We start from the raw sequence: 13,518 nt of genomic DNA, 5'->3' as shown, positions 1-13,518 counted from the left end.
GGAATTTTCTTTGTTGTGACTACTGCGGCACTAGTGATCTTTATAAAACACATGGACACTCCGATCGTTAAAGCCAATAACACACATCTAAGTTTCATCCTCCTTGTGTCTCTCATGTTTTCTTTCCTCTGCATCCTGTTATTTATTGGAAAACCCACAGCGCTGACCTGTCTACTGAGACAAGTGGTCTTCAGTGTGACTTTCACCCTGGCTGTCTCCTGCACCCTGGCCAAGACCACCATTGTCATAGTTGCCTTCAGATCCTCTAAGCCTGGAGAGAAGCTGAAGAACTGGATGGGAGGACCTTTATCTAGACTGATCATCTTTGTCTGTTGTTCGGGACAAGTTGTGATATGTTCTGTTTGGTTGCTTCAATCTCCACCATTCCCAGACAGAGACACAAGCTCAGAGGTGGGAAAGATGATATTACAGTGTAATGAGGGGTCCATCGCTGCTTTCTTTGCTGCCCTTGGATACATGGGCATCTTAGCCGCCCCCAGTTTCACTCTGGCTTTCCTAGTGAGAAAGCTCCCGGACCGCTTTAATGACGCTCATTACATTACGTTTAGCATGTTGATATTCTGTAGTGTATGGGTTACCTTTATTCCTGTATATCTGAGAACCAAAGGAAAGAACACTGTGGCTGTGGAGGTATTTGCTATCTTGGCCTCAAGTGCAGGACTCCTGAGCTGTATATTTATCCCCAAGTGTTTCACAATTATTATAAAACCGGAGCTGAACAGAAGAGGAACACTGAGAGCTAGAAAGTAGCACTGAGTAACAGGCACCCAGCTGAGGTGCTTAGTACTGTATATTGTAATAGCTTGCTGTATTTTGTGCTTTATTTTAAAACTAATTTGTGTGGTACATTGTAGATATTGGATTTTCTTACACACACACACACACACACCTGCTGCCAAGGTAATGATGACTTACGTAACTCACCAATTAATTGCTTTGTGATAAAGATTTTACAATTTATTTTGGATTCAGGTCTTAGGGGTATATTTACTAAAATGAGAGTTTTTAGAAGTGGAGATGTTGCCCATAGCAGCCAATCAGATTCTACTTAACATTTAACTAGCACCTTCTAGAAGATACTGTAATAGCTAGAATCTGATTGGTTGCTATGGGCAACAAAGGCACTTCTAAAAACCCTCACTTTAGTAAATATACCTCTTAGTATGTTATAATATTGAAGCAAATATGCCAATCACCATTTTATAACTACTTAATAACTAAACTCATTTATGAACCACTTACGAAGACATTTTCCACTCTACCATACCTACTTACAGTACCAAAAGGTAATTTATAATTAAATAAGGAAAGACTACAGATGTTTCCTCATACAGTATACACAATTTCATCAAAGTGCTGGTGGATAACAAGTAATAAGTTAACAACATATATGTGTATGTATATATATATATATATAGAAATAATAATAAATAAATACATAATAAATAAAAATTAATCTATGTCATAAAATACAACAAAAATTAAACATAAATATTTAATTATAATTGAGAATTAATTGCAGTGTAAAATATTTAAAATACAAAAGTTAAAAATGCTATAAAAATGCTATATAGCTCCCAATATGTAAGTGAATATGAAGCTGTATGAAATGAAATTGAAATAAAAGTTTCAGGGCAAATTCTTATCAGAATTGGCTGTATAGTAAGGAACGTAACTTGAAATAATCCAGAAAAAAAATAACAACCTGTGATAAGGAGCTGCAGGATCCGGTAGTTTAGGAGGTATACTTCTCCCCCAATGATGTGTAGGTCCTTCAGTCTGGAGAGTTTATTGGGATCTGGTAGCTGACTGCCCATAGCTACAATGGTGAGGTACTGTAGCAGGTCACATAAAGCTGTGTGAGTCTACGATAGATTGAAGTATGTGGACTCAGGGCCTGATTCAGGCCCGCTCGCGAGCGCTGAGCGCTCGCAAGTGGGTCGATGGTGTCCTAGTGCGCATGCGCACGACGGAGGGAGCTCCGTCGTGCGCATGCGTGAGACCCGAATAGCGACGGCCAAGCCGTCGCTATGGGTCTCGTACCAAAGGGGGCGTGTTGTCGATGGTGAGTGACAGCACGCCCCCTTTGGTGGGCGTGCCGGGGGCGTTGCTGCCCAGTCTGGGGCCGGCCCCACTGACATCACTAGTGATGTCAGTGGGAGTGCTTTTGGCTCTGATAGAGCCAAAAGCACTCCTGGGCTTGCGGCAGCGAGACCCTACCGCAGGGTCTCGCCGCAAGCCCAATGGTCGCGATGGTCTTGAACAGAAACTTATCGTGCATGCCCCTGCTATTCGCCATATTCAATTCCAAAGGACGTGAAAATGCGTCCTGGCGAAACTCAAACAGGCGAAAAGTGCTGTCAAAAATTGAGAAATCAGCCTGACACCCCCCAAAAGATGTACTAACATAGGGGATCAGTATAAATTTCCCAGAATAGCCCCTCTGAAGCTATTTGGGGTACTTAAGTGCTGTCAATTGCTTCTAAATAGCGTCTTTGCACAAGAGGTGAAGAAGAGCATTAAGCAGTATTTTTTTTGTGAAAATAAGTAGTCCTGTCAAATTTGGGGAACTTGAAAATGGGATTTTTTGACGCAGTTATGCTGTGGGGGACTGTCCCAAGGGTTCAGAGTGATTTCCCGAGGTTTGCACCCCAAAACGTCAATTCTGTACTTTTTTCCGCCTGCTATTCACAGGTGAATCTTTTCCGCCTATTGCATTGACTTTCCGCGTATACGAAAACTCTTTGGAATTGAATATGGCGGAAAGATTCCACCTGGCAAAATTACGTCACCCGAGATACTTTTTTGCGGATTCTGACTTTTTGCGTCTAATTGAATACGGCCCAATATCTTTACTTATAGTCAATCACCAGATGACAATATTTCCCAGAGGACCAAATCAATTGAATTGCTGATGCCAGGATGTCCTGCCAATAATGCCCCCTTTGCAAGACCACCAGAGCCAGCCCTAGCCAATTTGGTGCCCTAGGCAAAATTTTGGCTGGTGCCCCCTAGCAGATAATCCCACCACCAATCTTAAGCCCCATACACACTAGACGATTTTGTTAACGCTTTGGCCCATTCTGACGCGTCGGAACGACAAATTGGTAAAATCGTCCAGTGTGTATGCAATACATCATGCATTGCATGTTCCTGTGGGGTCGTCAGCCACATCGCCTGATCTACATGTACATGCAGTCCAATCAGGCGATGCAGCTGATGATCCCTTGCATTGCCATGCGGCTGGGGCCGGCATATCAGGCAGTCGGGCACCGTATCGCACAGTGTGTACGTGGAAGCGGGATAGATATTTGGGGGGGGGGGGGACACTGGCTGGGGGTTATTAGAATTATATTGAGATGGGGACAGATAACAGTGATCCAGGGAGTTATAGAGATACAGGATGGGGGAGGTCAGCAATTGCTGCTGATGTACTGTAACTGGTCTGGATGTACTGAGTATACAAATATCAACCTTATTTAGCATCTAAAACATAGTTTTGTTTTTTTTAAACCAACTCTTTATCTTTACATATTTTACATTGTAGAACTATTTAAATAATTAAAAAATTGCTGCAGATTTAACAGTTATAGATAACAAGTTATTTTCATTATAATTTGTTGAATTTACAGGAATAAACAGGATACAATAAGGGTATAAAACAAATGAGTCACAACAAATTTGCTTTAAATCAGTTTGTACTCTAATAAAGTTACCACAGTGGTTTTGTGACTGTACATAATGAGAGTAACCCCATTTGTTAGCAGGCATTTAAATATTAGAGCACAAAATGTACCAGAAGTTAACTTAACACACATGCAGACACACATCACACACAAGTAGCACACATCACACACACATCACACACACACACACACACACACACACACACACACACACACACACACACACACACACATAGCCTCTCCACCTCCAGTTACCTGCTGCGGATTTTTTTTTTAGACTGGGAAGCAGGTACCACCATGTCTTGTAAGTAAGGGGGCACTTTGAAGGAGGCAGGGGCAGTGCACTGTCAAAAGGGTCTGCACAGCTCCTGCATTACACAGTGCAGTTATGCGTTACACCTTCTTGCAGTTACTCAACAATTTTATATAAACAAAACTGTATTAGAAACTAAGTAAATGGTGCCACTATCAAATATATAGGAGCCACCAGCCAGTCCCTTTCCTCTCCAGTTCCATGCCCAAGCAGCCGGTGTCAGATAGAAACCCAAGCAGGGTCGGGGAGAGAGTCAGGGAGGCGAGGTGCAGGAGTGGAAGGACAGTTCAACCTGAGCTCAGCTCAGGGCTGCCGCACTGATCCGCATCACATCTGATATGGTGGGCAGTCTCAGGGGAGGGACCAGCCACCATAAAGCACCATTTTAAGCTGATGCAGCTACGTTCACAGCCGCGCGCCGATCGCGGCATATATATATCTATATATATATTAGGGGTGAGCAGGTTCGGATTTCTGAAATCCGAACCCCCTCAAGCCCCCCCGATCAGAGGCCGATCCGAGTCAGGCTCGACTTTTCCCGCCTGACTCGGATCTGAAATCGAGGCAAAACGTCATCATCCCGCCTTCCGGGTCTGACGGGTTTTGGATCCTATATAAGGTACCCGCGTCGGCGCCATTTTCTCACTCGGCTGTGGACAGTGAAGAGGGAGGGTGGGAGTTAGGGCTGGCTGGGCTGTGTAGTGTAGTGTAGTGTAGTATTGTGCTGTGCTGCGCTGTGCTGCTGTTGTCCATAAGGACTGTGTCCACTCCTCCAAAGTCCATAGGGGCTGGCTGTGTTGTGCTGTGCTGCTGTTGTCCATAGGGGCTGTGTCCACTCCTCCAAAGTTCATAGGGGCTGGCTGTGTTGTGCTGTTGTTCTCCATAGGGGCTATGTCCACTCCTCCAAAGTCCATAGGGGCTGGCTGTGTTGTGCTGTGCTGCTGTTGTCCATAGGGGCTATGTCCACTCCTCCAAAGTCCATAGGGGCTGGCTGTGTTGTGCTGTGCTGCTGTTGTCCATAGAGGCTGTGTCCACTCCAAAGTCCTGTGCAGAGTCCCAGTCCTAAAGGGGTGCTGTAGTGTTGTCCAGGGGGTGCTCTGTCCATCAGGGGTGCTCCCACCAAGTGCAAAAAAAATAAAATATTTTCTGTGTTTGTGAATTGTGTGCGCAGTAGCCGCACGTGCATCAACAAAGTAGTGCCAAGCGTGCGCCTGTGTCATAAGTAAAGGGCTGGCTGGCTTGACCATTAAAGGGTGCTGTAACCCCCAAAGTACACTCCAAACAAAATAAAAAATTATTTTCTGTGTTTGTGAATTGTGTGCGCAGTAGCCGCACGTGCATCAACAAAGTAGTGCCAAGCGTGCGCCTGTGTCCCATAAATAAAGGGCCAGCTGGATTGACCGCTAAAGGGTGCTGTAACCCCCAAAGGGCACTCCAAACAAAATAAAAAAATATATTTTTTTCTGTTTGTGAATTGTGTGCGCTGTAGCCGCACGTGCATCAACAAAGTAGTGCCAAGCGTGCGCCTGTATCCCATAAATAAAGGGCCAGCTGGATTGCCTACATCTCTAAATCAGGCTCTGTGTACACAAGGACTATGAGGAAAGTGCAGGTATTTTGAATTTTAATTACATTCTTTTATGTTCTCAGATGCAGAGACGTGTATCATATGTCCAGAGGATGAATGGCCTAATGAGAAGAAAGACAGATGTATAAAGAGGGTGATGCTGTTCCTGTCTATGCAGGAACCACTAGGAGCTGTACTAATTGTTTTCGCTGGAATTTTCTTTGTTGTGACTACTGCGGCACTAGTGATCTTTATAAAACACATGGACACTCCGATCGTTAAAGCCAATAACACACATCTAAGTTTCATCCTCCTTGTGTCTCTCATGTTTTCTTTCCTCTGCATCCTGTTATTTATTGGAAAACCCACAGCGCTGACCTGTCTACTGAGACAAGTGGTCTTCAGTGTGACTTTCACCCTGGCTGTCTCCTGCACCCTGGCCAAGACCACCATTGTCATAGTTGCCTTCAGATCCTCTAAGCCTGGAGAGAAGCTGAAGAACTGGATGGGAGGACCTTTATCTAGACTGATCATCTTTGTCTGTTGTTCGGGACAAGTTGTGATATGTTCTGTTTGGTTGCTTCAATCTCCACCATTCCCAGACAGAGACACAAGCTCAGAGGTGGGAAAGATGATATTACAGTGTAATGAGGGGTCCATCGCTGCTTTCTTTGCTGCCCTTGGATACATGGGCATCTTAGCTGCCTCCAGTTTCACTCTGGCTTTCCTAGTGAGAAAGCTCCCGGACCGCTTTAATGACGCTCATTACATTACGTTTAGCATGTTGATATTCTGTAGTGTATGGGTTACCTTTATTCCTGTATATCTGAGAACCAAAGGAAAGAACACGGTGGCTGTGGAGGTATTTGCTATCTTGGCCTCAAGTGCAGGACTCCTGAGCTGTATATTTATCCCCAAGTGTTTCACAATTATTATAAAACCGGAGCTGAACAGAAGAGGAACACTGAGAGCTAGAAAGTAGCACTGAGTAACAGGCACCCAGCTGAGGTGCTTAGTACTGTATATTGTAATAGCTTGCTGTATTTTGTGCTTTATTTTAAAACTAATTTGTGTGGTACATTGTAGATATTGGATTTTCTTACACACACACACACACACACCTGCTGCCAAGGTAATGATGACTTACGTAACTCACCAATTAATTGCTTTGTGATAAAGATTTTACAATTTATTTTGGATTCAGGTCTTAGGGGTATATTTACTAAAATGAGAGTTTTTAGAAGTGGAGATGTTGCCCATAGCAGCCAATCAGATTCTACTTAACATTTAACTAGCACCTTCTAGAAGATACTGTAATAGCTAGAATCTGATTGGTTGCTATGGGCAACAAAGGCACTTCTAAAAACCCTCACTTTAGTAAATATACCTCTTAGTATGTTATAATATTGAAGCAAATATGCCAATCACCATTTTATAACTACTTAATAACTAAACTCATTTATGAACCACTTACGAAGACATTTTCCACTCTACCATACCTACTTACAGTACCAAAAGGTAATTTATAATTAAATAAGGAAAGACTACAGATGTTTCCTCATACAGTATACACAATTTCATCAAAGTGCTGGTGGATAACAAGTAATAAGTTAACAACATATATGTGTATGTATATATATATATATAGAAATAATAATAAATAAATACATAATAAATAAAAATTAATCTATGTCATAAAATACAACAAAAATTAAACATAAATATTTAATTATAATTGAGAATTAATTGCAGTGTAAAATATTTAAAATACAAAAGTTAAAAATGCTATAAAAATGCTATATAGCTCCCAATATGTAAGTGAATATGAAGCTGTATGAAATGAAATTGAAATAAAAGTTTCAGGGCAAATTCTTATCAGAATTGGCTGTATAGTAAGGAACGGAACTTGAAATAATCCAGAAAAAAAATAACAACCTGTGATAAGGAGCTGCAGGATCCGGTAGTTTAGGAGGTATACTTCTCCCCCAATGATGTGTAGGTCCTTCAGTCTGGAGAGTTTATTGGGATCTGGTAGCTGACTGCCCATAGCTACAATGGTGAGGTACTGTAGCAGGTCACATAAAGCTGTGTGAGTCTACGATAGATTGAAGTATGTGGACTCAGGGCCTGATTCAGGCCCGCTCGCGAGCGCTGAGCGCTCGCAAGTGGGTCGATGGTGTCCTAGTGCGCATGCGCACGACGGAGGGAGCTCCGTCGTGCGCATGCGTGAGACCCGAATAGCGACGGCCAAGCCGTCGCTATGGGTCTCGTACCAAAGGGGGCGTGTTGTCGATGGTGAGTGACAGCACGCCCCCTTTGGTGGGCGTGCCGGGGGCGTTGCTGCCCAGTCTGGGGCCGGCCCCACTGACATCACTAGTGATGTCAGTGGGAGTGCTTTTGGCTCTGATAGAGCCAAAAGCACTCCTGGGCTTGCGGCAGCGAGACCCTACCGCAGGGTCTCGCCGCAAGCCCAATGGTCGCGATGGTCTTGAACAGAAACTTATCGTGCATGCCCCTGCTATTCGCCATATTCAATTCCAAAGGACGTGAAAATGCGTCCTGGCGAAACTCAAACAGGCGAAAAGTGCTGTCAAAAATTGAGAAATCAGCCTGACACCCCCCAAAAGATGTACTAACATAGGGGATCAGTATAAATGTCCCAGAATAGCCCCTCTGAAGCTATTTGGGGTACTTAAGTGCTGTCAATTGCTTCTAAATAGCGTCTTTGCACAAGAGGTGAAGAAGAGCATTAAGCAGTATTTTTTTTGTGAAAATAAGTAGTCCTGTCAAATATGGGGAACTTGAAAATGGGATTTTTTGACGCAGTTATGCTGTGGGGGACTGTCCCAAGGGTTCAGAGTGGTTTCCCGAGGTTTGCACCCCAAAACGTCAATTCTGTACTTTTTTCCGCCTGCTATTCACAGGTGAATCTTTTCCGCCTATTGCATTGACTTTCCGCGTATACGAAAACTCTTTGGAATTGAATATGGCGGAAAGATTCCACCTGGCAAAATTACGTCACCCGAGATACTTTTTTGCGGATTCTGACTTTTTGCGTCTAATTGAATACGGCCCAATATCTTTACTTATAGTCAATCACCAGATGACAATATTTCCCAGAGGACCAAATCAATTGAATTGCTGATGCCAGGATGTCCTGCCAATAATGCCCCCTTTGCAAGACCACCAGAGCCAGCCCTAGCCAATTTGGTGCCCTAGGCAAAATTTTGGCTGGTGCCCCCTAGCAGATAATCCCACCACCAATCTTAAGCCCCATACACACTAGACGATTTTGTTAACGCTTTGGCCCATTCTGACGCGTCGGAACGACAAATTGGTAAAATCGTCCAGTGTGTATGCAATACATCATGCATTGCATGTTCCTGTGGGGTCGTCAGCCACATCGCCTGATCTACATGTACATGCAGTCCAATCAGGCGATGCAGCTGATGATCCCTTGCATTGCCATGCGGCTGGGGCCGGCATATCAGGCAGTCGGGCACCGTATCGCACAGTGTGTACGTGGAAGCGGGATAGATATTTGGGGGGGGGGGGGGACACTGGCTGGGGGTTATTAGAATTATATTGAGATGGGGACAGATAACAGTGATCCAGGGAGTTATAGAGATACAGGATGGGGGAGGTCAGCAATTGCTGCTGATGTACTGTAACTGGTCTGGATGTACTGAGTATACAAATATCAACCTTATTTAGCATCTAAAACATAGTTTTGTTTTTTTTAAACCAACTCTTTATCTTTACATATTTTACATTGTAGAACTATTTAAATAATTAAAAAATTGCTGCAGATTTAACAGTTATAGATAACAAGTTATTTTCATTATAATTTGTTGAATTTACAGGAATAAACAGGATACAATAAGGGTATAAAACAAATGAGTCACAACAAATTTGCTTTAAATCAGTTTGTACTCTAATAAAGTTACCACAGTGGTTTTGTGACTGTACATAATGAGAGTAACCCCATTTGTTAGCAGGCATTTAAATATTAGAGCACAAAATGTACCAGAAGTTAACTTAACACACATGCAGACACACATCACACACAAGTAGCACACATCACACACACATCACACACACACACACACACACACACACACACACACACACACACACACACACACACACACACACACACATAGCCTCTCCACCTCCAGTTACCTGCTGCGGATTTTTTTTTTAGACTGGGAAGCAGGTACCACCATGTCTTGTAAGTAAGGGGGCACTTTGAAGGAGGCAGGGGCAGTGCACTGTCAAAAGGGTCTGCACAGCTCCTGCATTACACAGTGCAGTTATGCGTTACACCTTCTTGCAGTTACTCAACAATTTTATATAAACAAAACTGTATTAGAAACTAAGTAAATGGTGCCACTATCAAATATATAGGAGCCACCAGCCAGTCCCTTTCCTCTCCAGTTCCATGCCCAAGCAGCCGGTGTCAGATAGAAACCCAAGCAGGGTCGGGGAGAGAGTCAGGGAGGCGAGGTGCAGGAGTGGAAGGACAGTTCAACCTGAGCTCAGCTCAGGGCTGCCGCACTGATCCGCATCACATCTGATATGGTGGGCAGTCTCAGGGGAGGGACCAGCCACCATAAAGCACCATTTTAAGCTGATGCAGCTACGTTCACAGCCACGCGCCGATCGCGGCATATATATATCTATATATATATTAGGGGTGAGCAGGTTCGGATTTCTGAAATCCGAACCCCCTCGAGCCCCCCCGATCAGAGGCCGATCCGAGTCAGGCTCGACTTTTCCCGCCTGACTCGGATCTGAAATCGAGGCAAAACGTCATCATCCCGCCTTCCGGGTCTGACGGGTTTTGGATCCTATATAAGGTACCCGCGTTGGCGCCATTTTCTCACTCGGCTGTGGACAGTGAAGAGGGAGGGTGGGAGTTAGGGCTGGCTGGGCTGTGTAGTGTAGTGTAGTGTAGTATTGTGCTGTGCTGTGCTGCGCTGTGCTGCTGTTGTCCATAAGGACTGTGTCCACTCCTCCAAAGTCCATAGGGGCTGGCTGTGTTGTGCTGTGCTGCTGTTGTCCATAGGGGCTGTGTCCACTCCTCCAAAGTTCATAGGGGCTGGCTGTGTTGTGCTGTTGTTCTCCATAGGGGCTATGTCCACTCCTCCAAAGTCCATAGGGGCTGGCTGTGTTGTGCTGTGCTGCTGTTGTCCATAGGGGCTATGTCCACTCCTCCAAAGTCCATAGGGGCTGGCTGTGTTGTGCTGTGCTGCTGTTGTCCATAGAGGCTGTGTCCACTCCAAAGTCCTGTGCAGAGTCCCAGTCCTAAAGGGGTGCTGTAGTGTTGTCCAGGGGGTGCTCTGTCCATCAGGGGTGCTCCCACCAAGTGCAAAAAAAATAAAATATTTTCTGTGTTTGTGAATTGTGTGCGCAGTAGCCGCACGTGCATCAACAAAGTAGTGCCAAGCGTGCGCCTGTGTCATAAGTAAAGGGCTGGCTGGCTTGACCATTAAAGGGTGCTGTAACCCCCAAAGTACACTCCAAACAAAATAAAAAATTATTTTCTGTGTTTGTGAATTGTGTGCGCAGTAGCCGCACGTGCATCAACAAAGTAGTGCCAAGCGTGCGCCTGTGTCCCATAAATAAAGGGCCAGCTGGATTGACCGCTAAAGGGTGCTGTAACCCCCAAAGGGCACTCCAAACAAAATAAAAAAATATATTTTTTTGTGTTTGTGAATTGTGTGCGCTGTAGCCGCACGTGCATCAACAAAGTAGTGCCAAGCGTGCGCCTGTATCCCATAAATAAAGGGCCAGCTGGATTGCCTACATCTCTAAATCAGGCTCTGTGTACACAAGGACTATGAGGAAAGTGCAGGTATTTTGAATTTTAATTACATTCTTTTATGTTCTCAGATGCAGAGACGTGTATCATATGTCCAGAGGATGAATGGCCTAATGAGAAGAAAGACAGATGTATAAAGAGGGTGATGCTGTTCCTGTCTATGCAGGAACCACTAGGAGCTGTACTAATTGTTTTCGCTGGAATTTTCTTTGTTGTGACTACTGCGGCACTAGTGATCTTTATAAAACACATGGACACTCCGATCGTTAAAGCCAATAACACACATCTAAGTTTCATCCTCCTTGTGTCTCTCATGTTTTCTTTCCTCTGCATCCTGTTATTTATTGGAAAACCCACAGCGCTGACCTGTCTACTGAGACAAGTGGTCTTCAGTGTGACTTTCACCCTGGCTGTCTCCTGCACCCTGGCCAAGACCACCATTGTCATAGTTGCCTTCAGATCCTCTAAGCCTGGAGAGAAGCTGAAGAACTGGATGGGAGGACCTTTATCTAGACTGATCATCTTTGTCTGTTGTTCGGGACAAGTTGTGATATGTTCTGTTTGGTTGCTTCAATCTCCACCATTCCCAGACAGAGACACAAGCTCAGAGGTGGGAAAGATGATATTACAGTGTAATGAGGGGTCCATCGCTGCTTTCTTTGCTGCCCTTGGATACATGGGCATCTTAGCCGCCCCCAGTTTCACTCTGGCTTTCCTAGTGAGAAAGCTCCCGGACCGCTTTAATGACGCTCATTACATTACGTTTAGCATGTTGATATTCTGTAGTGTATGGGTTACCTTTATTCCTGTATATCTGAGAACCAAAGGAAAGAACACGGTGGCTGTGGAGGTATTTGCTATCTTGGCCTCAAGTGCAGGACTCCTGAGCTGTATATTTATCCCCAAGTGTTTCACAATTATTATAAAACCGGAGCTGAACAGAAGAGGAACACTGAGAGCTAGAAAGTAGCACTGAGTAACAGGCACCCAGCTGAGGTGCTTAGTACTGTATATTGTAATAGCTTGCTGTATTTTGTGCTTTATTTTAAAACTAATTTGTGTGGTACATTGTAGATATTGGATTTTCTTACACACACACACACACACACCTGCTGCCAAGGTAATGATGACTTACGTAACTCACCAATTAATTGCTTTGTGATAAAGATTTTACAATTTATTTTGGATTCAGGTCTTAGGGGTATATTTACTAAAATGAGAGTTTTTAGAAGTGGAGATGTTGCCCATAGCAGCCAATCAGATTCTACTTAACATTTAACTAGCACCTTCTAGAAGATACTGTAATAGCTAGAATCTGATTGGTTGCTATGGGCAACAAAGGCACTTCTAAAAACCCTCACTTTAGTAAATATACCTCTTAGTATGTTATAATATTGAAGCAAATATGCCAATCACCATTTTATAACTACTTAATAACTAAACTCATTTATGAACCACTTACGAAGACATTTTCCACTCTACCATACCTACTTACAGTACCAAAAGGTAATTTATAATTAAATAAGGAAAGACTACAGATGTTTCCTCATACAGTATACACAATTTCATCAAAGTGCTGGTGGATAACAAGTAATAAGTTAACAACATATATGTGTATGTATATATATTAGGGGTGAGCGGGTTCGGATTTCTGAAATCCGAACCCCCCCGAGCCCCCCCGATCCGAGTCCGATCCGAGTCAGGCTCGACTTTTCCCGCCTGACTCGGATTCTGAAATCGAGGCAAAACGTCATCTTCCCGCCTTCCGAGTCTCGCGGGTTTTGGATCCTATATAAGGTACCCACGTCGGCGCCATTTTCTCACTCGGCTGTGGACAGTGAAGAGGGAGGGTGGGAGTTAGGGCTGTGTAGTGTAGTGTAGTGTAGTGCTGCTGTTGTCCACTACTTCAAAGTCCATAGGGGCTGGCTGTGTTGTGCTGTGCTGCTGTTGTTAATAGGGGCTGTGTCCACTACTTCAAAGTCCATAGGGGCTGGCTGGACTGTGTTGTGCAGTCAGTTCTCCATAGGGGCTGTGTCCACTCCAAAGTCCTGTGCAGTGTCCCAGTCCTAAAGAGGTGCTGTAGTGTTGTCCAGGGGGTGCTCTGTCC

The 13,518-nt window shown here is 44.2% G+C and overlaps 1 protein-coding gene and 1 pseudogene across 1 annotated transcript; both read left to right on the top strand.

Moving 5' to 3' along the window:
- Nucleotides 1-6,569, top strand: part of LOC148512595 (vomeronasal type-2 receptor 26-like) — a 68,829-nt pseudogene extending 62,260 nt beyond the window's left edge.
- Nucleotides 6,570-9,811: 3,242 nt separating this feature from the next.
- Nucleotides 9,812-12,381, top strand: LOC148512594 (vomeronasal type-2 receptor 26-like). Its single transcript, XM_088482053.1, has 2 exons — nucleotides 9,812-9,818; nucleotides 11,483-12,381. The coding sequence occupies exons 1-2, from the start codon at nucleotides 9,812-9,814 to the stop codon at nucleotides 12,379-12,381; spliced, it is 906 nt and encodes a 301-aa protein (XP_088338179.1).
- Nucleotides 12,382-13,518: the final 1,137 nt, after the last annotated feature.

This window comes from Taudactylus pleione, unplaced genomic scaffold, assembly GCF_031769625.1.
Source record: "Taudactylus pleione unplaced genomic scaffold, aTauple2 ptg000281l, whole genome shotgun sequence".
NCBI lineage: Eukaryota > Metazoa > Chordata > Amphibia > Anura > Myobatrachidae > Taudactylus > Taudactylus pleione.
Note: the sequence above shows the minus strand (reverse complement) of the source record. Positions and strands in the feature narration are given on the sequence as shown.